The 23,975-nt window shown below is 45.8% G+C and overlaps 1 protein-coding gene across 2 annotated transcripts; it reads left to right on the top strand.

Moving 5' to 3' along the window:
• The first annotated feature begins 650 nt into the window (after positions 1 to 650).
• Positions 651 to 23,477, top strand: RFC3 (replication factor C subunit 3). Of its 2 annotated transcripts, none has more exons than XM_003409449.4 (9): positions 651 to 804; positions 5,532 to 5,669; positions 9,527 to 9,594; positions 10,962 to 11,059; positions 16,149 to 16,330; positions 17,758 to 17,894; positions 17,972 to 18,070; positions 21,358 to 21,427; positions 23,197 to 23,477. In XM_003409449.4, the coding sequence occupies exons 1-9, from the start codon at positions 718 to 720 to the stop codon at positions 23,386 to 23,388; spliced, it is 1,071 nt and encodes a 356-aa protein (XP_003409497.1). In that variant the 5' UTR covers positions 651 to 717; the 3' UTR covers positions 23,389 to 23,477. The 2 variants fall into 2 exon arrangements, with proteins under 2 accessions (XP_003409497.1, XP_023403001.1); XM_023547233.2 differs by lacking the exon at positions 651 to 804 and adding an exon at positions 6,354 to 6,469 and having other exon boundaries at positions 5,556 to 5,669.
• The last annotated feature ends 498 nt before the right edge of the window (positions 23,478 to 23,975 follow it).

Below are 23,975 nucleotides of genomic sequence, written 5' to 3'. Positions count from 1 at the left end.
GCCCGCAAAGTTCTACTCTGTCCTATAGGGTGACTATGAGTTGGAATGGGCAATAGTATGTATGTATGTATAGTTGCAATGTTACTCTGATCTGCAAATCGTATATTAAATAAACTTCAGTCACTACTATTATATTAATATTATTTTGTTTTAGCACATTCTAATGAGAATCTTGAAGAATGGAAGGAAAGATAGTGAAAATCAGATTTTTTTCTTTTTTTTTAAATAAATTTATTCATTAAAGCTTTATTGGGTGCTTGCCAAGTGAGAAGACAAACCCAGTCTGGATATAGTCTAGTGTGAAAAAAAACAGAGCTTGAAGCATAGCAGACGTTGACAGGTTTCCGTGGAATGAATGAGTGAATGACTGAATGAATAAACAAAATCACTTGAGGGAAGTAGCGTCTCAGGTACTCGATTTGACGCTCGGAGTGTCAGAGCTAAATTTTCGATTCTGCTTAATAGATCCGAGAACATATTAGAAGGTGAGAGCAAAGAAACAGATTACTAAAAAAAAAAAAAAAGGAACAGGCGCTCAATGGCCTCACGCGGGGCTAATTTTGTCCTTCTTCGGCTTCCGTTCTGTTTCCGCGCCGACGTCCCTGCCGCAGCCGGTAGTGACGTCACGGGGCGGGACTCGCAGGAAAACACGTCTCCGCTTCCGGGCGGGAGCGGCGCGCGCGGGCATTTCGAGCGTGGTCCGGGCGGCCGGCAGCCATGAGCCTCTGGGTGGACAAGTACCGGCCGTGTTCCTTGGCGCGGCTGGACTATCACAAGGAGCAGGCGGCCCAGCTGCGCAACCTGGTGAGCCGCCGGCCGGAGCCCGCGTGGCCGGAGCGAGGGGCGTGGCCGGAGCCCGGTGTGTGCGCACAGCGACCCGTTTGCGGCGGGGACGCGAGGCGGCGGAGTCCCAGGCCGAGCGGGCGGGCGCTCGGTGGGCTGCCTGCGGCCCCCTGCAGACAGACGCCCCTGTCGGCGAAGCCCCCGGAGCCCGCCCGCCTCCGTGCCGCGCGCTGGGGAGCGGACGTGCGCGGGGAGGGCGCTGTCCCAGAGCCAGGCCGCTCCGAGCCCGCCGCCTCCCGGCCCCTCCGGCTCGTGCAGCCCCGCAGGGCAGAGCGGGGCGGCCCTAGGGCTTCCGAGGCAGGAGGCCCGGGGGCGCGGCGGCGGGGAGCTCAGCCGCTAACCGAGGGAGGGAGAGGCCGGCAGCCGGGACCCGGCCGCCGCCCCTGGGGACTCGGGGGGCAGCTCTCCCCTGCAGGGTCGACCCCTGGGCGCACAGCAGCAACGACGAACAGCAGTCTTCATGGAAGCGGGCTGCCCCACCCTTGTCCTGCCCGGCGCGTGGTGGGTTCCAGCTGCAGACCTTGGGGTTGGTAGCCAAGCCCTTCCACACCTCGCCCCTGTTAGGTGCCATCTAGTTGGTTCCCACTCGCAGCGACGCCACGTACAACAGAACGAACGCGGCCCGGCCCTGCACCGTCCTCGCCATCCTGCTCGTGCTCAGGCCCATTGTCGCAGCCACCGTGGCAGCCGGCCTGACTTCCTTTTCTTCCCTCACCCTCCAGTTTGTCAAGCGTGCTGTGCTCCAGGGACTGGTCCCTCTTGATAACATGCCCGAAGTGTTTCAGCCCCTAGGGCTCCTTTTTGATTCCAGAATAATTTAGAACTCTTGTCTTGGGACTGTCATTGTGTAAACAAACTAATCCCATAGCTGTAGTTTCACAGAGTAGTAATTTTGCAATAATGATTACTTTAAGCGCTTTGGATTTTTTTTTTTTTTTTTTTTTTTTACCCATTGCTGTCCATTCCATTACAACTCGTAGTGCCTCTGTAGGGCAGAGTAGAACTGTCCCATAGGGTTTCCAAGGCTGTAATCTTTGTGGAAGCCGACTACCATGTCTTTCTCTCCTGCGGAGCAGCTGGTAGGTTTGAACCCTGGACCTTTGGATTAGAAGCTGCGTAAGCAGCCACTGCACCATCAGGGCTTTTTTTATTTTTATTTGTTTTTCATGGTTCTGCGAGGGACATATCATCATCTCTGCCTTCTGGAAGGAGACCGAGTTTTAGCGAGGTTAAGTAACTTGCCCAAGATCGCACAGCTAGTAATAAATGACTGGAGTCAGTAAAGGAACCCAGACAAGTGACTTCAGAGCCTGTGTTCTCTCGGCTCCGTAAAAGATGGTGTCCTGCTCGTCACCCGCGGTGTTCAGAATGCTTGGGCCGCCTGACTTGGTGCTTTAGATACCCAGTCCACCTGTGCACTTGGAGAATCCGTGGGAAGGAAGTTAGTCCTACCAAGATTACACCTTCACTGGAGAGGTGTTTTCCATTCTTTCTAAAGCAGTCACCTTCACTGGAGAGGTGTTTTCCATTCTTTCTAAAGCAGTGTAAACTTACTTTGTGTCATAATCAGCACAGGTACTCATAAGACGTGCGGCAGCTTCCTCCTGCAGGATTGGGAAACAGAGATGTGGAGGCTGGTTTTGGCTTTTTCAGTAACTTTTTTTGACTTTTGACAGGGTGCTTTGTTCATTCACCAAAGGCTTATTGTGTACCTGCTACTGGAGTTAAACCAGTGCAAGAGAGACAAAGCCTCCTGTCCTGTGGAGTTAATATTTTAGTGGGGGAAAGAGTGGATCTACACAAGTAAATTTCACCATGTATTGTGTGCTGTTGAGTCAATTCTGACTCATAGCCACCCTATAGGACAGGGTACAACTGCCCCATGGGATTTTCTAGGGTGTAATCTTTATCTTGTTAATCTTTATAGGAGCAGATTCCCGGGTCTTTCTCCTTTGGAGTGGCTAGTGGGTCCGAACCCTGACCTTTTGCTTGGCATCCAAGCTCTTAACCATTGGGCCACCAGGTCTCCTTTTATGTCATGTTAGAAGACAATAAATGCTGTGGAGAAAACAGGGAAAGGGGAAAATGTGGGGCAAAGGTGTGTTTTTAAACAAGGAAAGCGTCACTGAGAAAGGGCATCTGAGCCAGGACTTGTAGTTAGTGAGAAGGTGATGAACACAGCTATCTGGGGAAGGAGTAGTAACAGGTAGAGGGAACAGCAAGCCACCATTCCCTGTTCTGGCCGTGTTCTGGGGACCCTGAGAGCCATTGTGGCTGGATGAGAGCAATCCAGTGGGAAATAGGGTGGGCTGGAGGGTGCAGATCCTGTGAACTCTGGGTTTTTGGTTTGGCTTTTGCTCAGCACTGGTCTTGTGATACTGACCTTTATCAGTACTGTTCAATTGTACAGTATTTTTTAAAAATGAGAAATAACTAAAGGAATTTGGCGTTATACATGGAAGCCATTAGAAATGGGCACAGCACTGGGGGATGGAAGTTTTTTTTTTCCCCTGTAATTCTTGCTGTGGCATCTGTGCTGATTTAAGGTAAATCGGTTACAACTGCATATAAGTCTCCCTTACAGACAAGTCTCACTTTCTCACAGTAGCCTTGACTTTGGTTTTCCTAGACACGATAGATTTTATTTTCTATGGCTATTTTTTGTTGTTTAGAATGTGGAAAATATATTGTAGTCAACAACTGAATAATTTGCTTTTAAAAGTGTTCACCTGTTTCCTGTGGGCTCCACAACTTAATAGAACTGGTGCATAATTGAAGTAGAACCTTTGTTCTCCATCAGAGCAAGCTTAAGAAGGAGAGGCGGCAGGTGTCTGGCGCAGCTCTTTGCTGAGCGTTACAGTGCTGAACTGTCCTCTCCTCTGAGCCTTTCACTTTACCCCAGATGTTGGTGAGTTTGCAGGATAGGGTAACACCTGTGAAAGCCGGAACCTGTGCCAGGCAGAAACCTGTCAGAGAGGAAAGAACAAGTATTTTCCACTAAAAGGAGCTATGGAAAAGTGGTGACTGCACCCTGTCAAAGGCGAAAGACTTTTGAGACCCAGAAAAACAAGGCAGTCGCATCTCGGCTCTCACAGGTTTCACTGTATTAAAATTGACTGCCATTAAGCAGCCCTGTTAAGGCACTTACTTCATTTTGTCTGTACTGGTTGTTTACAAAATGCTTGCCCCTGTGAGATCTCATGCACTCGAGGGTGGGTAAGGTCTGCGTCCTGGTCATCCTCGCGTCTCTCGTAGCACAGCTTCCCTAGCCTGGAGCCAGTCCTGAACTGCCTTGTCACAGACACTCCTGATTCTGTGCCCTGTCCCCCTGCCTTCAACTCCGAAGTGCACACAGACTGACTTCCAGGTTCCCTCTCTGTACTTTGCGCAAGGGCTTTCTCTAGCTGACCCCCCTGAGCAGACTTGAAATGCCTGGAAATGAATGCCTTCCCCTTTTTCCAACCCTCCCCAAGCAGAACTCAACAAAGGGCCCACGGGAGACAGCCCGTCATAGGCCAGCTCCTAGTCCTTGGTGGGATAACACTGACTCCTGGAGGTCCCCCCCAGGATTGAGCCCCAGGTGCTCAGAGTGGCACCTTGCTTACTAACACTTTTACTGGCTGCTTTCCTTTTTTTGCTCCCCACTTTCCTAGCAAAGTTTTTCCTTCACCTCCCCAGCAAACCAGATGCACTCATTTCTTGTCACAGGGACTGTATTTAGGAGCCTATTATGGATAGAATTGTGTCCCCCAAAAATATGTGTTGTAAATCCTAACCTCTATATCTGTGGTTGACAGGAGCCATCGTGGCGCAGTAGTTAAGAGCTTGGCTGCTGCAAACCAAAAGGTTGGTGGTTTGAATCCACCAGCCTCTCCTCGGAAACCCTATGGGGCAGTTCTGCTCTGTCCTGTAGGGTCCCTATGAGTCAGGATTGTCTTGACAATGGATCTGGTTTTGGTTTATACCTGTGGTTATGCTAATGAGGCAGGATTAGTGTAGAGTGTACCTTGAGTCAATCCCTTTTGAGATGTGAAAGATTGAAAGAGCCAGTAGAGAGAGAGATGGGGTAAGAGAGATGCCAAGACACATGGAAATCTCCAAAGAACCAGGAAGCAGAAACTGAAGAGATGAGGACCTTCCCTCAGAGCCTACACAGAGAGAAAGCCTTCCCCTGGAGCCAGCACCCTGGATTTGACTTCTAGCCTCCTGAACTGAGAAAATAAATTTCTGTTTGTTAAAGCTCCCCACGTGTGGTATTTCTGTTACAGCGGCACTAGATAACTGAGACAGCCCAAACTGAGACAGGCAGCGTTCTCAGAGTCACGGAATCATCAGCCCATGAATGAGGTCTGGTAATCAATCTTTAATTTCAAAAGATTCTCCTGGAGAGCCTGACAGCCAGGTTTGGGAGTTGCCGCTTCAAGCGTAGGGTATTGAAGGAGCCCTGTTGACGCAGTAGTTAAGTGCACAATAGTTAAGTGCTGGGCTGCTAACTGAAAGGTCAGTGGTTCGAACGTACCCAGTGGCTCTGTGGGAGAAAGACCTGGTGGGTGATCTGTTCCCATAAAGATTACAGCCTAGAAAACCCCGGGGGGCAGTTCTGCTCTGTGACGTGGAGTGGCTGTGAGTCAGAATCAGTTCCCCGGCACACTGCAACAGGAAAAAATGCTTTGTTTTTTTCTTTGCAGGTACAGTGTGGTGACTTTCCTCACCTGTTAGTCTATGGACCATCAGGTGCTGGGAAAAAGACAAGAATAATGTGTATTCTGCGTGAGCTTTATGGTGTTGGAGTGGAGAAACTGAGAATGGAACATCAGACCATCACAGTACGTATTTCACCTTGAGGCTCCAAATATTTATAGTCAGGATTTCCAATCCTGGTTATGCTACCCGCCCCGCCTCCGGTCCCCATCACCGCCCAGCATATAATTTAAATAAGAATTCACAGATAATCATGGTGCCCAAGGAGTGAGAGCTACTGATACATAGATCCAACTCTTAAAACCAGAAAGAGCCTTGGTGGCTCTACAGCTAAAAGTTTGGCTGCTAACTCTAAAGTCTGTGGTTTGAACCTACTGGCCATTCCTTGGGAGAAAAATGTGGCCATCTGCTCCTGTAAAGAACCAAGGGGAGTTGCTACTCTGTCACACGGGGTCGCTGTGAGTCGGAATCGACAGCACCCGACAGCAGCTGCATGTGTTATGCTGGTGAGGGGTCTTGTACAGCAGGAGGTGGGGGGGGGAGTGTAGGAGGTGGGGCTTGTTCCAGGTCACCTGGTGAGTCAGGGCCAGAGCAGGAGCAGAGCTCAGGTCTCCGCAGTCTGCTATCCTGGGCCTTACAATGGGAATGAAAAGAAAGGGAATGCTTTTGAGGAGAATTGTAACCGTGGAATGAAGTGACCTGCCTGGGAGAGGAGGGCCGAGCTCAGAGATGGGGAGGGGCTCCTGAACTGGCCCTGACCAGGCTCTCCATCCTCACCAGTGCTGGCATGTTTGTGCTCTTCCTGACAGGCGACGTTTGGGATCCAGCTGCAGAGTCTTCTCTCAGCCCTGTTGCCCCCATGAGAATGAACCTTCTGCTCTGCAGCCTGTCCTTTACACTGTTCATAGCACTTACTTGTTGGGAGGTGATTATATTTCTACGTGCTTTTCTTTGGCAAGAAGCTTCTTGTCTCCAAGTCTGTTGAGAACATCTCATGCTCCTTTTCATATCCCTCGTAGCCCTGGTCTGGTGTCTTGTGCACGCCGGGTACTGGAAAAATGTGTGCTGGGTGAGTGGATGGTGGTGCTACTGATGGGATCTTCAGGTGAATGAGTGGGCTTCAGGGTATTGTCGGTTAGCTTGTGTTTATGCTCATGGAGTTTGAGGTGCTGGTGGTGCGCCCTGGTGGAAATTCTTGTAAATTAAGTAGAAATAAATTAACAAGAAAGGTATGGCATCTGTAGGAAGAAACTATCATATCTTACACCCATTTCTGTCCAGCTACTTCTGACTCCTAGTGACTCTGTACGACAGAGTAGAACCGCCCCATAGGGTTTCCAAGGTTGTAATCTTCACGGGAGCAGACAGACACATCTTTCTCCTGCGGAGTGGCTGGTAGGTTCAAACAGCTGACCTTTCAGTTAGCAGCTGAGTGCTTAACCACTGCGCCACCAGGCCTCGTGTCTTAATAAAACCCAAAAAACCAAGCCTGTTGTTCTCAAGTTGGTTCCGACTCATAGTGACCCTATAGGACAGGCTAGATTTGCCCCCCCAGGGTTTCCAAGGAGTGGCTGGTGGATTTGAACTGCCGACCTTTTGGTTAGCAGCCATGAGGGCAGAAAAGACCTGAACAAATGGACAAATGCAGCGTGCTCTCGACTGGAGGTTTAATATTTAGAAATGTGTTTTCTTCCCGAGTTCCTGTATCCATCTCAGTGAAATTCTAGTTACAGTGCAAGTGGTTATTTTATTTCTATAAAATTATTTTAAAGTACTTACGAAAGAATGCGTTTCTGATGCTAGCCATAGGAATAATGAAAAAGAAGTGGGACTTACATTGTTTTTTGCTGTCAGAGTTCATTTCGACTCACAGCTGCTCCGTGTGACAGAGTAGAACTGCTCTGTAGGGTTGTCTAGGCTGTAGTTTTTATCGGAGCAGATTGCCAGGACGTCCTCACACAGAGCTGCTGGGTGAATTCGAACTGCCAGCCTTTCAGTTAGCAGCTGGGTGGTTAAGCATTATGCCATCAAGGCTTCCTCCATGAGCATGTGTTAGGAATTCACAGTTTTTCGGTACATATTTTGTTAGCTGTTCTTCCCACGTGAATGTGGTTTTAAAAAATTGAAGATTTAAACGAATCAACAAATATTCATTAAGACCCACTCTGGGTGAACCACTCCTGTGGAAACCTGGGTGAATTACAAAGGAGGATGAGGGCTTCCCACACAGAAGCAGGCAAGGTGGGAATTCAGTGAGATATATATTAACCATGAAGATGGCAGGACCAGAGCTGCCGCAAATGAGAGTGACCATTTGTTGTTGTTAGATGCTGTCAAGCTCACTTTGACTCACTTGGGCCCCATGTGACAGAACTGCCCCATAGGGTTATCTGGGCTGTAATCTTTAAAAGAGCAGATCGCCAGGTTCTGCAGAGTCGCTGGGTGGGTTTGAACCACTAACCTTTCAATTATCAGCTGAGAACTTAACCATATGCATTTCAGAACAATATTGGCATGAGAGCGAGACCAGTGGACCTGAATAGGACCCTGGAGATAATGACCGAGGGTCAATTTCAAATCAGTAGAAAAGGATGAACTTATTTAATAAATGTGCTGGCGTAACTAGTCATCTGTCTCGAAGAAAATAAACTTGAAGCTCTACAACGTATAGTTTGTAAATTACAGGTAAAATAAAAACATAAATGTTAAAATGAAAAAGTAGATTTCCTAGAATACAATTTCTTGGATTGTATGGACACCTTTTAGTAGACTGCATGAAAGCTGTAGAAGAAAAGAAATAGTTCCTGGGATATGTGTGAATTTCAGAAGTTTATATGACTGAAGATGACGTGTGAAAATACATAGGCAAGTGACGGATCGTCAAAGAATGTTTGAAAGAACATGCCAGTTAAAGGTTTTACAAAGTGATGATAGAAGGACAAATAACCCAGTAGAAAACTGAACAAGAAATAGTCACAGGAAAGAAATGTAAGTGGCCAGTAACTGTATGTGAAAGTGTTTGACCTTTGTGGTGGTCAGGGAGAAGCAGGGCGAGTCTGTTCTGCTCATCAGCCTGCAGACACGAAAGGGCGCGGCCACACCTACTGCATTGGGGGAATGTTGGGGAGGGGACTGTGGAGAAGTAAATTGGTGGGGCTTTCTTGTCAGTCGAGAAAATCCCTGACTGGAGTCTGTTACACAGAAATGAACGCAGGGCGTGAGACATATCTGTATCCTTATGGCATCCTTTGTTAACTGGAAATGTTTGAGGTGGCAAAAAGCAAGGAACAAACGACTAGCTTTGGACATTCATGTATATTATGAGGTGCCGTGCTGGTGGTGTAGCGGTTAAGAGCTCGGCTGCTAACCAGAAGGTCCGTAGTTCGAATCCACAGGGGCTCCTTGGAAACCCTGTGGGGCACTTCCACTCTGTGTTATAATAGGGTCACTGAGTCGGAATCGACTCGACGGCAGTGGGTTTGGATGCAACCATAATATGCTATACCGTTGTCTTCTCTGTACCATTGCCAAGATGTGTTGTTACATAGGGAAGCAGGACAGACTTGTATGATCTTCTCTCTTTTTGAATAAGAAATGCTCACACTGTAAATACATATGCGTACATATATATATGTTTCTTGGAGAAGGCTGTGAAGTAGTGTACTCAGATTGTTTACGGGGATTAATCTGCTGATAATGGGGGGTGGTTTGGGGAGTTCTGTATATAACTAAAAGGAATAAAACAGTAAAAACAGGATGTGTGATATGACCTAACTTATACAAAATTGTGTATGTTTATCTGCACATGAGGAAAATTATGTTAATGAAATTGAAACATTAACGGCTGTTATTTCAAGTTTTATTTTTTTGGTAAGCATGAATTGTTCACATAATAAAAGAAAAGCCAATGAAAATACAAAAAAAGAGGAAATAGCAAATTAATCAGCATTTGAAAAATCTAGCTCTTTTCTTCATGTTTTAGACTCCATCTAAAAAGAAGATCGAAATCAGCACCATTGCAAGTAATTACCACCTGGAAGTTAATCCCAGGTAAGGTGTGACCGTACTGAAATATGCGCTTTTAGGGTAACGGTTTTCAGACTTTAGAAAAAAGAAGAGTAGAACCCTTTCTTCAAAGAAATCGCATGTATGGAAGCCCAGTAAATAAAGCAGATTAAAGTGAAGCTGCTGTGGTTGAAATTGGGGTCTAGAACCTTCCTGTTTCTTTTTTTTTTTCTTTCTCTCAGACCCCTGAGTCAAATAATAATAAATTTTCTTGCTCTGCAGCACTTAGTGTCTTACACAGAGTACATTGTATAGTAAGTTTTTGTTAAATTTTACTGACACATTTAGGACTGATGAGCAAGGAGTGTCTAAAAATCTCAAATGTCTGGAGTGTATATTTCAGAAATTGAGTTTGGGTTACCACGTCTTCCTTTGACACTTCTTTGTTTCAGTTGCTTGATTAGAGGGTTTTATAATATTTTACCGCCCTATGTCTAAAGAGCCCTGGTGGCGTAGTGGTTAAGTGCTCAGCTGTGAACCAAAAGGTCAGTTCGAGCCCACCAGCTGCTCTGCAGGAGGAAGACCTGGTGATCTGCTCTTGTAAAGATGACAGCCTTGGAAACTCCGGAGCAGTTCTGCTCTGTCACTTGGGTCGCTATGAGTCGGAATCCATTTGATGACAAGGGGTAACCCTATGTGTGTGTTACCTGTCATGAGCTACTAAGATAAGGATCTTGGCGAGGTACATGGGAAACGCTTGCAAGAGCAACAGAGTGCCGAATGGTGTAGGAATGACGTGTTGCAGCAACGTTGGGTAAGGCTTCCATGGTTCTGTGGGGCAAGTCGGTGCCTTACAGAGCTCTGGGTTTGCCTCTCACACCCAGTTAGCTTCTCGCACCCCCTCGCTGAGACCTTGAATCAGCTCGGTGCCAGTGCTGGGAGCCAATTTTCCTGGGCTTGCTCTCAGTCCTTTGCTCTGTGAGGGCTAGGGGGAGCAGTGGCAGTTGAATTTGTTTTGAAGAGTTATTTTTTTGCGTAATCATTGATAACTGAGAAATCAGCAGTAACTAGCCATTAACTCTGCATAGTGCATACAGAAGTGCCCAAAGTGTTCCCTAAACAGTTACTTAACTAGTTACTAGCTATTGCTGTTTTTACGTTAAAATAAACTTGATGTAAGTGCACGTGTACTGTTTGCAGTGACGTCAGATTGTAATCGAGTATTGGAATAGTTTAGTATTTTGATGACTAAGATAGTTCACTTTTAACGTCTGATGAATATAATTCGGTGTTACCGAAATCATTAACTACCTATGATCTTTGACGTTTTTATCACAAACGCTGACTGAGATCAGGGCAGGGTGCCTCCTGAAGTTTGCACGTAGGAAGTTTCCGTTGTCTGTGCTCCACAGTGATGCTGGGAACAGCGACCGGGTGGTCATTCAGGAGATGTTGAAAACGGTGGCGCAGTCTCAGCAGCTCGAGACAAGCTCTCAGAGAGATTTTAAAGGTAGGTCCTAAAAAGAGTTCTTGTCGCGAGGCTGACGCTCGGATGGTAGCTGATGGGTGTAAGAGAAAACGTAGCGGGAAAGGCAGGCTCCAGCCACTTAGCAAAGCTGATCAGCCGCCTGCTGCTGCCAAGCGTCATGTGACGTTGCTGTTTGACTACGGAAGTGAAGAGAGGCGTCTCTGCGCTCACGGGAGTTTGTAGTCCAGTGGAAGGGGATCTGGGGGGAAGAGCCGCCTTTTCGTGCCACCCATGGAATCTTTTAGAACTGGATGACTAATGAGAATAACACCATTTAAAAGGAGAAATTGCACAATTGTGGAATAACTCTCCTTAAAACAGAGTTACGTGGTTGTTATAAAAAATGTACAGAAACCAAAAGAAAATTCGCATTGGCCGTAATCCCGTCGTTCAGAGACACCGACTGGTGATGTTTTGGTTTTTCCCTTCCGGTACCCTTTCTGTGCGTCTGTGTGCATACTTTATTACAGGTGAGACTTTGTGATGTTAAATATGACACCTTTAATACTTTCAGTATAGTTTGCCAAATTCTTGACCTGAACGGTGCAGGTTTACACCTGCCTTAGAAGAAGTGCAGCCAGAATGCTCCTTAGAGGCAAGGTTGGCAAGGCTGCATCTTACATACTTTGGACATGTTGTCAGGAGGGATCAGTCCCTGGAGAAGGACATGATGCTTAGCAGAGTACAGGGTCAGCGGAAAAGAGGAAGACCCTCAACGAGGTGGATTGACACAGTGGCTGCAACAATGAGCTCAAGCAGAACAACAATTGTGAGGATGGCGCAGGAACGGGCAGTGTTTCATTCTGTTTTGCATGGGTCGCTATGAGTAGGAACTGGCTCGACAGCACCTAACAACATCTCTCCCCTACATTATGGGTACTGCGGGTAACTCTGATCTTTGTCAGTTTGAATGGAGGAGAAGAAACTTGTTTTTCTCCAGTGAGTGCTGTATTTTTTCTTTTGTTCATTGACCATTTTTATTGTTTTGTCAGTTGTCTGTGCATATTCCTAGCCTAAGTCTTACTTTTCCTCTGTAGTTTACAGTTTACACATATGTATTGTTTGGTACTGTTACTGGAGCTTTTCCTTGTATATATTTTTGTATATTTCTAACTGTTGTGTTTGTATATATGACAACTGTTGAGTCCTTGGTGGTGCAGTGATCAAGAGCTTGGCTGCTAACCAAAAGATCGGCAGTTTGAATGCACCAGCTGCTCCTTGGAAACCCCACGGGGCAGTTCTGTTCTGTAGGGTCGCTATGAGTTTGAATCGACTCAACAGCAATGAGCTTTTTTGTTTTATCGAGTCCCTGGGAGGGTGGTGCAAAGGGTCAAGTGCTTGACTACTAGCCAAAAAGATTGACAGTTTGAGCCTGCGCAGAGGCTCCTCAGAAGACAGGACTAGTGATCTACCCCTGAAAAGTCACAGCCTTGAAAACCCTATGGAGCTGCTGTTCTCTGCACACGTGGGGTCGCCATGAGCTGGAGGTGACTTGATGGCAGCAAACAACAACAATAATTTTATACCCTGTGTTATTAAATTTCCCGTATTGCCTGTAAATGAATGGTCTTTCCATTGATGAGTGTTTTCTAAGTATTTACGCATATTGTCTGTAAACAGAGATGGCCTTTCCTCTTCCTTTCCAGTTCATGTGTCTCTCTGTGCTTTCTCATGTATGCCCATGTTGGCCAGCCCCTCCAGCAGAGTATTTACTAGTAGAGATAGTGGACCCCTGCAGTGGGTTTGGAAGGAAAGCCTTAGTGTTTCCCCATTAAGCTAATTGCTGGAGTATGCATTTTATCATGGTAAGATAGTATTCATCAATTCTCGTTTTATTCCAAATTTCTAATACGAATGGTGTTGCATTTTGTCAGATGCTTCTCCTGTACCCGTGGCTGTAATCTTTCGGTTTTTCTTCTTAGCCTGATTAATATGAAGCATTATATTACTGGATTGAACCTGCTTTATGTTTCAAGTGAATCTCACTTGGTCATGATGTCTTAGAGACTTTTAGTATGCTGCTGTTTCCTGCCTGCTGATGATTTAGTTTTGCCCCGGTTGGTCCGTAGTGCTTTTTGTTTGGTGCTGTCTTTGTCAGATTTTGGGATCAGTAGCCTAGTGAAACAAATTTGGAGAATTTCCTTTTTTTTTTTTGTCCTTGAGTAGTTTGTCATTGTCATAGTATTCCCTTGAAACCATATGAACTTGCTCTTTGTGGTGGAACCTACTGTTCACCGTTTTCTGTAGTTAAATTTTCCAAATTGACATTTTCTTTAAAATCGCCCATGTCATCTGGTTTCAATTTTTTTTTTTTTAAGTTTGGTTAGTTAAAATTTTCTCTGTTTTTGGTGTTTATTTCCATCTTGCCATTTCTTATTGTGGGAATTTATGCTTTCTCTTCTGCCTCTTTTTTTTCCAGTAGTTTGTGTTGTTGATTTTTTTCGATGAAGTATCGTTAGGTGTTTTTTAGTTCATTACTTTTTATTTTTAATACCTTCTGCATTGTTTTGGCTCACTTTAACTCATTTGTTTTCATTTTTATTGATACGAATATTTAATGCTGTAATTTTTCATTCAAGAATGGCTTTAACTGAATCCTGTGATTCTGATAATGTCATGTTTTCAATATTATTTACAAGAAGTTCTACAGTTTAATTTTGTATTTCACTTTTCATCCAACAGTTGTTTAATGGTTTAAATATTTCAAATGAAGGCTCATCCTTGTTTTGATTTTTTTGAAAGCATTATAGTTTATTACACTATGGTGAGGATGCTTATAGTCTGTTCTTGGGATTTGAAGTTTCCTTTGTGTCTAAAATATGTTCAAATGTGGTAAACGTTTCACTTGTACTTAAAAGGAAGGCGTATTTTCTTCCCCAAATTCAGAGCTAGTGCGTGTTTATAGAACTGACCTTACTAATTGTTCTGTTGAGATGCTCTGTATTTATATGCCTGTAGAGAGCACTGAGATGTCTTGAACTGAGAGAGGTCTGCTAAAGTCCCTTCTGTATGTCTCTAGTTTGTGATGTGTGAACTCAGTTGCCGCGTTACTGGCACGTAGTCATGAATGCCTGTTACGTCTTCAGTGTGAGTGGCGTCCCTCAGCTTTGTAAGGTGTCCTGTGTCCTTCTCAGTGCTGTCAGATGACAGGATTGTGTCCTCTGCTTTATTCATATTTGCAGTTGCCTGGCATGTCTTTTTGTCTGCCGTTCATTTCATTTTTAAGCTTCCTCAGTGTATTTGTTTTAGGTGTATATCTTGTTTATAGTACAGTATTGAATTTTATTTGTTAGCCCATCTGAAATTCATTTTCTTTAAATAAGGGAACATGGCCATCTATAGTATATTTGTATGTTTGACGCCAGTTCCACCATTTGGGTTTGTAGGATAACTTGAATATCTTTTGATGTATTTTTTAATATTTAGGAAGTCTGTATTTTTGTGTTACTGGTTACATTTATACTAAAGGCAACCAGTAAAACCTCCGTTTCGTCTTAGTTCTCATGTGCTGGCGTCTGTTGATTTAGTGGTCGCTCCCAGCCCTTACGTCTGTGTACCTCCAGTCTCTGGTTTTCTCAGTTTTCTTCTGTAGTGGATTCCTGAGGAAAGGATAACAGGCCCACTATTCCTTGAGTCCTTTCTGGTTTATCACAGTTTATTTAAGGCGTGTGGTTGACTGTCGTGATGTTTGGCTGGGTATAAAATGTGTGGCTCATACTTCTCTCAGCCTTCTTAAGTATGCTATTCCATAATCTTCAGGCACGAAAACAATGCTGTCAGAGTCTGATGAAACTGATTTTTTTCTGTCCTTTGTAAGCGTCGTAGCCTTTGGTGTAGATCGCCAAAGTTTTGTTGTTTGTTTTTTAAAGCTCAGTAGTATTATTAAAATATGTCTTGCTATTTGGCAGGTCTGGATTGCTTTTCCGAGTTAAATGCTGTGCCCTTTCGAATTTTCTAGTTCAAAAAATTTTCTTGAGTTTTAGTTTGAGGGTATGTTTCGTTCTGTTACTTTGGTTTTCTTCAGTGTCTTTCGTTATACCTATGTAGGCTTTTCTTTGTTTATATTTTATATCTATCACTTTATCTCAAATATTTATCCTTTTTGTTTAATTAAAAAATTTTCCTCCTTTTCATCCTGAGACTGTTCATTGTATTTAATTCTTTTGTGTTTTCCTTTTTTTGAAGATTTTTAGAATGATTTTTCCTTGTAATTCTAATTATTTCCTGAGTTCCCTCATCTCTCTCTTCAAGTCTTTTTTCTTGTTACTTCATATCTGTTGTTCTTTCATGACTTGTATTATTTTCTTAAAAGTTTAAAGCTCATTTTGAAATATCAGTGTACAGTTTTCCGCTGCTCTGTAGGCATCTCTTTCTGGTGGGTATTCATCGTCCAACCCAAAAACCCAAAGCCGTTGTCATCGAGTTGATTCCCACTCATAGTGACCCTGTGTGAGAGCAGCACTGCCCCCTAGGGTTTCCTCGGTTGTAGTCTTTACGGAAGCAGACTGCCAGGTCTTTCTCCTGAAGAGTAGTTGGTGGGTTCAAGCTGTTGACCTTTCAGTTAGCAGCTGAGTGCTTTGACCACTGCACCACCAGGGCTGTTCAAACCAAACCAAACCCATTGCTGTCGAGTCAATTCCAACGTATCGCGGCCCTATAGGACAGAGTACAGCTGTCCCATAGGGTTTCCAAGGAGGGGCTGGTGGATTTGAACTGCCAGCCTTTTGGTTATCAGCTGAGCTCTTAATCACCATGCCACCAGGATTCCTCCATAAAGATTATAGCCTTGGAAGCCCTATGGGACAGCTCTGCTCTGTCCTATAGGGCCACTGTGAGTTACAATCAACTCAATGGCAATGAGAAATGGGTAGTGCGTCTTGGCTTGTTTGATGATAGAAATTTTGGAATCCAAATAAAATAAGTTATTGTAACCATACTTGTGACTTCAATTTGTCATTACTAAAGTGAAGAGTCTTAGACTACCCCAGGCTTAAATTCCCTGTGACGAGGAGGACAAGGAGGAGGAGCAGACAGACGCCCAGGTGAGTGTATCTTCTTTCTCTGGCCACAGTGGTGCTGCTGACCGAGGTAGACAAGCTCACCAGAGATGCCCAGCACGCCTTGCGGAGGACCATGGAAAAGTATATGTCCACCTGCAGGCTGATCCTGTACTGCACGTCCACCTCCAAGGTGATAGCGCCCATCCGGAGTAGGTGCCTGGCCGTCCGTGTGCCTGCCCCCAGCATTGAAGATGTGAGTCCTGGGGACGTGTCAGGGAACATTCTGTTCAGAATCTGTAAAGATGTAGCGGGCATGGCAGAAGTTCAGGGTTGGCTGTGAGCCCGGAGGTGACCGGCAGTAGACGGGTGAACCAGCACATAGCCGGGGTAGTCACCGTTGTGTCGGCTCCAGCTCCGGCGACCCCGTGTGACAGAGTAGAGCTGCCCCATAGGTTTATCTAGGCGGCAGTCCTTATGGAAGCAGATTGCCAGGTTTTTCTTCCAGGGCGTCTTCGGGTGGTTGGAACTGGCAACCTTTCTGTTAGTAGGGGAGCGCTTAACCATTTGCTCCGCCCAGGGGCTCCCATACCTGTGTGTATACAGACACACACACATACACCAGGTATATCAAATATGTTCTTTTTTAAACCATCTTCTGCTTTAAACAAGTAGGCAATATTAACTGTTAGACTAGCTAAGGGCCAGGTATGGCGTGTCTTCTCAAGCTGATTTCATTGACTGTAGGAGGAGTCTCAGATCCCTGGGTAGTGCATGCAGTCTACATTCGGCTGCTAACCCAAAGGTTGGTGGTTTGAACCTACCCAGCTGCGCTGTGGAAGAAAGGCCTAGCAATTTGTTTCTGTAAAGATTACAGCCAAGAAAACCCTATGGGACACTTCTACCCTGTCACATGGGGCTGTTGTGAGTTGGAATTGACTCAGCGACAGGTTTTGAGGAGGAGTCTCAGGAATGGAGGAAATGGATCTCGCAGGGAGGTGTTGTGAACACCTGGTCCCCAGGTAAGGGAGCAAAGTTAGGCTGACAAAGCATCGGTACGTGCTTTCCTTCTTCATTGCAGCTGTCAGTGAAATACTGACTTCTCACAATGTACAGTTTCCGGACTGTTCCTAGATTTGGGAGATTTTGTGTGAAGTAGGATAATATGTGACACTGTAAAACTGCATGGTGGTAAAGTACCTCTGAGGAGCCCTGGTGGTGCAGTGGCGGAGTGCTCGGCTGCTGTCCGACAGGCTGGCAGCAGCTGTATGGGAGAGAGGAGCTTGGTGATGCAGCGGTGGAGTGCTCGGCTGCTGTCCGACAGGCTGGCGGCAGCTCTGTGGGAGAGAGGAGCCCTGGTGGTGCAGCGGTGGAGTGCTCGGCTGCTGTCCGACAGGTTGGTGGCAGCTCTGTGGGAGAAAGGCCTGGCGATCTGCTCCGGTAAAGATTATAGCCTAGAAAACTTCTGTGGGGTAGTTTTACTCTGTCACATGGGGTCATGATGAGTTGGGAACAACCCGAAAGCACCCGACAACAACAACAAAGCACCTTTATTTTAAGTTTCACTGGTAAAAATTAGGGGAATACTAGTTAAAGGATCCGTAAAGAATGTTGGCTGCAGAATTGTCTCACCTGCTGTGCTCCTGGGAAGAGTGTCCGTATTATCTCGTTCTATGTCTGCAGATCTGCCATGTGCTGTCCACCGTGTGCAGGAAGGAAGGCCTGACCCTCCCCGCACAGCTGGCACGCAGGCTGGCGGAGAAGTCCTGCCGCAACCTCCGGAAAGCCCTCCTGATGTGTGAGGCCTGCCGTGTGCAGCAGTGAGTGAGGGGCGGCTACGTGGGGGGCGGGCACATGGCACGCTGGCACCCACGGCCCTGCTCTTCCTGTCCCGCAGGTACCCTTTCACTGCAGACCAGGACATCCCCGAGTCAGACTGGGAGGTCTACCTGAGGGAGACAGCCAATGCCATCGTCAGCCAGCAGAGTCCACAAAGGTAAGCAGGGAGCAGGATGCTGAGAAAAGCTTGATTGACAAGCTAGCACAGAGACTGTGTGTTTTCCATGAGCTGTTTGATGCTAAACCTTGTGCTATTTGGAATTACAATTAAACCTAAAATCTAAATACTCAACTTTTAACGCAAAGGTAGGGTTTAATTTCAGAAATTCCATGGCTCCGAGTAGCTGATCTGTGAAGTCATATCTTTTATTCGGTTGTTGGTGTGTAAAAGCAGAGCATGTGTGTAAACGATAGTCACCTTGAGGCTTGTAGCTTTCTTTTCACCGTCACGGCCTCCTGCAGGCACAGTGAGTTGGGCTTTCTAATCTGGAAGAGAACGATATACACCTTTATAACTGATACGTCATCTGCTCCAAAGGCACCAGACTATGAGTCAGCTTTCTAGTTCTTACCCACTGGTTTTTAGCCAAGTGTCTTTGAGCAGGTAACGCCGCCATAGATCTTTGGCGCCTGTGTTTGTGTGATGACGATACAATTGCTGTGACTCCACCAAGGATACTTGTGTCTTGAATTGTTACGAAGAGGAAGGGTGATGGTGTGATCACGTTTGAGAGCTGGAAAACCCTGTGAACGCGGTAGGAATAATACTGTGTACATACCGCTGGGGCACAGGGAGCAGTTTGTGTGCGTTTGCTGCAGAGTGGCTTCTGTTTACGTCTTTTGTAGGTAGGCTTGATTTTTGTTTGATCATGACAGCTTTGATGGAGAAAGGGAATGTGCGCTTCTCTAATGAGGAGAGGCAGCCTCAGGCCCACGGCCTGTGTGCAGCATGGAGAAGGCTCCGTGGGCTCGCTGAGGCATGGTCTCCGACCCTCGTTGCCAGTGAGAACTGAGGAGCCATCTCTAGACCCCAGAGAGGGCAGTTGGCTGTGATAGGGTTCAGAATAGACAAAGGGGATCACTAGGATTTTAGCTTCCTTGGTTTAAACGAGAAAAACGATGAGAGGAACGTGCCATGTTTAATTTTTATAAGAAATTCTTTAAAGGGATTATAAAATGTGCTCCTTGGATACTATTGCTGTTAGTAGGGGACTCATATGTAGATGGTACTTACTGTTTAATTAAGGAGCCCTGGTGGCACAGTGGTTGAAACGATTGGTTGCTAACCAAAGGGTCAGTGGTTCAAACCCACCAGCGGCTTTGCTGGAGAAAGATATGGCGGTCTGCTTCTAAAAAGATCATAGCCTGGGAATACGGGGCAGTTCTACACTGTCCTACAGGGCTGCTATGAGTTGGAATCAGCTCAGTGGCTGTGGGTTTGGGCTTACTATTTAGAGCTTTTTTGAATTCCTATAATATATTTTAGTTGAAGGATTTAATATTTTTCAAAAAGAGCTAAACGTTTTCTGTGGTCTAATAAGAAAACAGGTCTTTTTTTTAGGAAAAAGTGTGCCCATTCCATTTTGTAAGATGTTGGTAAGCAGTGATGAAATCCCAGCCTTGAAGGACAGAAAACGTCAACTAAAGTGTGTTTTAGAAGCCATTTATAAAAACGTTAAAAATGACAGTCTTTTCTGGATACGTTTGTTTCTTGTTTTTCTTCTGTCGTTGAAGGAGAAAAATTTGTAGCATTAGAGCTTTACTACTTTTAAGGAATTTAGGTATAGATGTTTCAGTATTGGACAATATCAGATGCATTTTGAAACCTTCAGTTCGTTGTCCCTTTGCATAATTCTCCCAGCTCCTGCTGCCCTGTCCTGCCGTGTCCCTCCCAGGTTCTGGCCGCCAGGTTCTGGCCACTCGTAGTAGATGAACTTCTACGAGAAGAGAAGCTGCGTTTCCTGTCTAGTCAGACTAACGTTGTGCTCTGTTTAAAAAAAAAAAAAAAAAAACTCAATTCTTGAAAGCTGTGGGGCTGACCTGAAATGACTAGAGGGCTTGGTGTTCTGTCACTGACCCAGCGCCTCCCAGATGCCTGGTTTGAGATCTTGGTCTTCCTGTGATATTACAGTCGTGATTCCTGTGCTCTCAGTCTTGGAGCCATCATAGTTTCCTCATTTGAATAGCAGCTAGTTTTAGCGTCAGCTCATGCAGTATCTCGTTGAACACATACAGCCGTCCTGAGAGGAAAGTGTTGTTAGCATCACTGTTGTGTAGATACGAAAAGTGAGATTTAGAGAGATGAAGTAGCTTGTTGGGGGACATTCAGTTAGACGTGCCAGAGACGGCTATAGAGTACCCACGTCTCTCTGACAGAGTCTGTCACTTGGAGGGAATGCTGGGCTGCTAACCAGAAGGTCAGTGTTCGAGCCCACCAGCTGTGCCTTGGAAGAAAGATGTGGCAGTCTGCTTCCGTAAAGATTACAGCTTCGGAAACGCCAGGGGGCAGGTCTCCTGTGTCCTGCAGGGTCGCTATGAGTCAGAGTCTACTGACGGCACACAACTTGCATAGAGAGATACACAATGATACGCTTTATGTGTATTTGGGATAAATTGTCACTTATTTTCTTGCTGTTTTATAACGTCATTTGTGTAGTTCCCTCCCCCCTTTTTCCTCCCCGGAAGTGTTTGGATAAGGGCCTGGGGTTAAGGGTTCAGAGGATTTAACGTAGCTGTTCACTTAGTTCCCATTCACTTAGGTGCCCTGGTGCCTGCCCAGCTCTAACCTCATGTCCCGCCCCCTTCAGGCAGGACAGCTGTTTCCCTGTGTTGCATTCTTACTCTGCAGTCTAGAGGGTGAGAGTATATTGTATTTCACGCCTTTGTTTACTCTTTTTTTTTTTTTCTTTAATATTTTTGTTGTGACTGAGAACAAACACAGCAGAACACACACCAGCTCAATAGTTTCTACATGTGCAGTTCTTTGGCACCCATGTTCTCTTTTGTCACTCTTGGTAATTGACTGGCGACCGGTTAATCTTTTTAGGACCATTTTCTGCACGTCCTAGATGTTGTCTGTCTGGGGGGAAAATAAACATTTGAAATGTCACTAAGTATCTTAAAATCCACGGCATGAAGAAATTCAAACCCCACTGTTCATGAAGCCTTAATTTCTATGTGGTACTTTGATGGTGTTTTGATAGAATTTAACAATCCCGAATATAAACGTTGCCTCCCTTTAAAAGCATTCTGAAGACTTTTTCTAAAAAATGAGCTGAAATTCGGAGATGCTTCTCTGTATGTATGCCGAGTATAATAAGCTGCGTACGAGAACGTGCCTGCGTTTGGAGTGTTCGTTTCATTCATAAAGTAAAACAGCGCGGTAGGTACTTGGGAAAATTGCCTCTTTCATCACAAAATATCAATCATTCTGTTTCTATGTAGACTCCTGGAAGTTCGCGGAAGACTCTATGAGCTTTTAACTCACTGTATTCCTCCTGAGATAATAATGAAGGTAACAATTGCAGATTTTGACATTGAATGTGTGATTCTGGGGCTTGTGCAGCACCACGTTACGCAGTCACCTCTCTCCCCCAGGTTACACTTCAAAGCAGACATTTACTGAACCTCTTCCAGGTTATCACTTCAGCAGATGTTGGCTGAGCCTCCTCTAGCTTATGACTTCAGCAGATGTTTAGTGAGCCTCCTCCAGGTTATCGCTTAAGTGGATGTTACTAAGCCTCCTCGAGCTTAACACTTAAACAGGCATTTGCTAAGCCTCCTCCAGCTTACCACTTCAGCAGATGTTTACTGAGCCTCCTCTAGCTTATCATTCAGCTGATGTTGACTGAGCCTCGCCATGGGCCAGGTCCCACTAGGGTAGTGCTGAAGAAGACAGGCGAGGGGCCTATCTTCTAGTAAACAAGCAAAGAAGCAAGAGGATTTCAGAACAAGCGCTATCCAGGAAGTAACAAAACGGCAGGATAGTCTGGGAGGCCTGTGCTGATTTCGATAGGGAGGTCGTCGATGGCTTCTCTGAGGACCTTGGGTTTGCACCGAGACTTGAATATGCAAAGGAGGAAAGAAGGCAGGTGTGTAAATAGTTGGGGGTAGGTGTTTCTGACGGCCAGGCATATCAGTACATGTGGAAAGATGTCGATTAAAGAGGAGGCAGGTCCAGACTATAGGTTGTTGTAGGCACAGCTCCAGGCTTCAGGTTTGGCCAGTCTCCTTCCTCACGAGCTAGATTGATTGGTTGCAAGGTATTAGAGAAATGAGGGTTTTTTGTTTTCTGTTAAAACTGAAACATTTATTACACCAAAAAATTCAAGTGATAGTATACAAAGAGACAATAAAGTTCTAATCCTCTATCTCTACAAGGGTTAACCACTTTTAACAGATTACTTTTGACGAGGAGTCCCTGGGTGGTGCAAACAGCTAAGTGCTCAGCTACTAACCGAAAGGTTGGTGGTTCAGGTCCACCCAGCAGTGCCTGGGAAGACATGCCTCGTAATCTGCTTGTGAAAAGTAGTCACAGTTCTACCCTTCACACGTGGGGTCACCCTGAGTTGGAATCTCCTGGATGGCAACCGGGGTTTTTTTTTTTTTTTTTTTTTTAACTCTTTTTACATACAAACAGGTACATATGTGTGTGTGTGCGCTGTGTGTAGCTTTACAGAACCCAGTGTTCTGCAGCCGTGTTTTCGTTTTGCCAGGCAGCATGTGCGTTCCTGCGTAGCGGTACAGAGTCCCCTGGTTCTCTTTAGTGGATGAGCGATGGAATTATTCTATCAGTATGTCCATCTGTTGAGTACGATCCCTACTGGTAGAACGTGAGGTTGGGTAGAGATTATTATTATTAATAATGCTGCAGTAAGCATCTTTTGTTCATATCCTTGCACCCTTGTGAGGTAAATATCTGGGCTGTGGTCGATAAAAAAAACTCATTGCCGTCAAGTTGATTCCGACTCAGTGACCCTATAGGGCAGAGTAGAACTGCCCCATAGAGTTTCTAAGGAGCCCCTGGTAGATTCGAACTGCTTACCTTTTGGTCAGCAGACGTAGCTCTTAATCACTGCTCCACCAGGGTTTCCATTTGGCAGATAAGCACCACATTGTCACATTCCGGAGAAGGTCTGAAGCCTCTTGCTTTTGGGTGAAGACTGCTGGTCCCCATAAAAGAATTCAGGTTCTCACGTGTTGAACAGGACTGACTTCAGTTGACCTCTTTTTTTGCATGAGTTTTACACGTCTCCGTTTTAATGGCTGGTTGTCGTTCTGCAGGGCCTCCTCTCAGAGCTCCTGCACAATTGCGATGGACAGCTGAAGGGGGAGGTGGCCCAGATGGCGGCTTTCTACGAACATCGCCTGCAGCTGGGCATCAAAGCCATTTATCACCTGGAGGCGTTTGTGGCCAAGTTCATGGCCCTGTATAAGAAATTCATGGAGGATGGCCTGGAAGGCATGATGTTCTGATGCCGTCAGAAATGCTTCCAGATGCCAGTCTCCGCGTTCACGTAGTGTGTGCCAGAGCATTGTGGGTAAAATAAAGGAACTCTGCTTGACCTGTCTTGTGTGTGTCTAATTCTTCAGTGAACTACTAATTATTGCCCTCTGAGTTAAAATAACTGCCCCTAGATCATTGAGGGAAGGAACCCTGGTGGCACAGTGATTAAGTGCTCAGCTGCTAACTGAAAGGCCGGCAGCTTGAATCCACCAACCCCCCTGCAGGAGAAAGATGTGGCAGTTTGCTTCTGTAAAGATTGCAGCCTTGGAAACCCAAAGGGGCGATTCTGCTCTGTCCTAGAGGGTTGCTATGAGTCGGAATTGACTTGACAGCAGTGGGGTTTTGGAATCTTTATGGGAGCGGATCACCAGGTCTTTCTCTCGAAGAGCTGCTGGGTGAGTTCGAACCGACAGACTTTCAGTTAGCTGCCAAGTGCTTAGCCTGTGTGTATGCACCTAAAATGGCTTGGCCCCTAGCGATCCCACTGGGCTGTCGACTGCATGGGCTTGTGTTTTCTGTGTGCCATCAAGTTGATTCTGACTCATAGCGACCCCAT

This window comes from Loxodonta africana, chromosome 17 (assembly GCF_030014295.1).
Source record: "Loxodonta africana isolate mLoxAfr1 chromosome 17, mLoxAfr1.hap2, whole genome shotgun sequence".
NCBI classification, from domain to species: Eukaryota; Metazoa; Chordata; class Mammalia; order Proboscidea; family Elephantidae; genus Loxodonta; species Loxodonta africana.
This window is presented reverse-complemented; position numbering and strand designations above follow the sequence as displayed.

Bases quoted from the DNA above. Each gene is read 5' to 3' on its own strand.
- RFC3 (XM_003409449.4), top strand. From the start codon at position 718: ATGAGCCTCTGGGTGGACAAGTACCGGCCGTGTTCCTTGGCGCGGCTG. The intron at 805-5,531 runs GTGAGCCGCCGG...TTTTCTTTGCAG, and splicing joins CGGCCCAGCTGCGCAACCTG to GTACAGTGTGGTGACTTTCC. The intron at 16,331-17,757 runs GTGAGTCCTGGG...CTATGTCTGCAG, and splicing joins CTGCCCCCAGCATTGAAGAT to ATCTGCCATGTGCTGTCCAC.